The sequence below is a fragment of the Penaeus monodon genome, chromosome 33, assembly GCF_015228065.2.
Source record: "Penaeus monodon isolate SGIC_2016 chromosome 33, NSTDA_Pmon_1, whole genome shotgun sequence".
NCBI classification, from domain to species: Eukaryota; Metazoa; Arthropoda; class Malacostraca; order Decapoda; family Penaeidae; genus Penaeus; species Penaeus monodon.
The window spans coordinates 15081515-15082515 of NC_051418.1; the positions used below are offsets into that span (position 1 = coordinate 15081515).

Below are 1001 nucleotides of genomic sequence, written 5' to 3' on the forward strand. Positions count from 1 at the left end.
TGAGCATTACTTCCCAGATGCACACGAACGAGTAGACATAGGTGAGTTTGTACACCCATCTCTGTAACTGATTCTGCTCTAGCGTTGTTTTATTATTCATCGGCGATTATGACAAGACTTAAAGGCGACTCCGTGTACAGGTGGAGTTCAGGAACAAAGTGGCAGGAACGAATCGCAGTCGCTTTGAAGTCCTCCCTTCGGGTGCCGCCGTTCTGTCGCGCGGAGACCGGGGCTTCTTCGCCATGGCTCCCATGGGCGTCATGGACGAACTGTTGGACACAGGTACAGGAATGTTTATCTTTTCTCCGCCAGTACAAATGTCTGACTACAGTGTAATGCTATGTTAAGAATGTAGAGAATGTCCACTTGGAAAACCATGTTTTCCTTTTCCATCTGTCATTTCGACCAACGCAACAAGCCCTTTAGACAAGTACTTTCGAACTTTCGTTCTTTTGTGGGACAAAATAATTCCAAAGAATATGTAATCTGTTTTATTAAAGAATTGGAAATATGTTTTGTGAAAGGATCTACTAGCTCGAACGCCGTTGTGTATATTGGCAATGAGATTACTTCTAACGGCATTCACTAATCCTCCACCACTGTTCCCCGCGAGTCAACAAAAGCTTTAACCTTTTTCTGTGATCCCAAGGCCTTCCGCCGGGTGACTACTGTGAGCTAGTGAGTGACTGCAGTGTGGAGTTCACCGTCCATGCGAACGGGTCGGCTCAAATCATCATCGCCGACTTCGATGTGCCCTTCGTCGCCATTTGCGTGGGCTGCGGTAAGTGCAAAGGTGATGAATCCACCGTTTTATAGTCCGTACGATACTGGTGTTATATGTATAATCAGCACGAGTATTATTAGTATCTAAATGTAAAGAACATAGATGAGGATGTATAATGTGCTTGTGGTAAATGGATTTCGTTTAAAGGAGAGATTGCTGTTTTTTACCGTATTAGTGCTGTATCTGAATACACACTTATACCAAAAATGAGAGGAAA

The 1001-nt window shown here is 44.1% G+C and overlaps 1 protein-coding gene across 1 annotated transcript in view; it reads left to right on the forward strand.

Moving 5' to 3' along the window:
* The window catches only part of LOC119594267, a gene marked incomplete in the record, with an annotated part of 40083 nt that overhangs the window by 4273 nt on the left and 34809 nt on the right, over window positions 1-1001 (forward strand). The window contains 2 exon segments of the mRNA XM_037943333.1: window positions 141-282; window positions 650-781. Coding sequence (XP_037799261.1) covers window positions 141-282; window positions 650-781 — 274 coding nt within the window.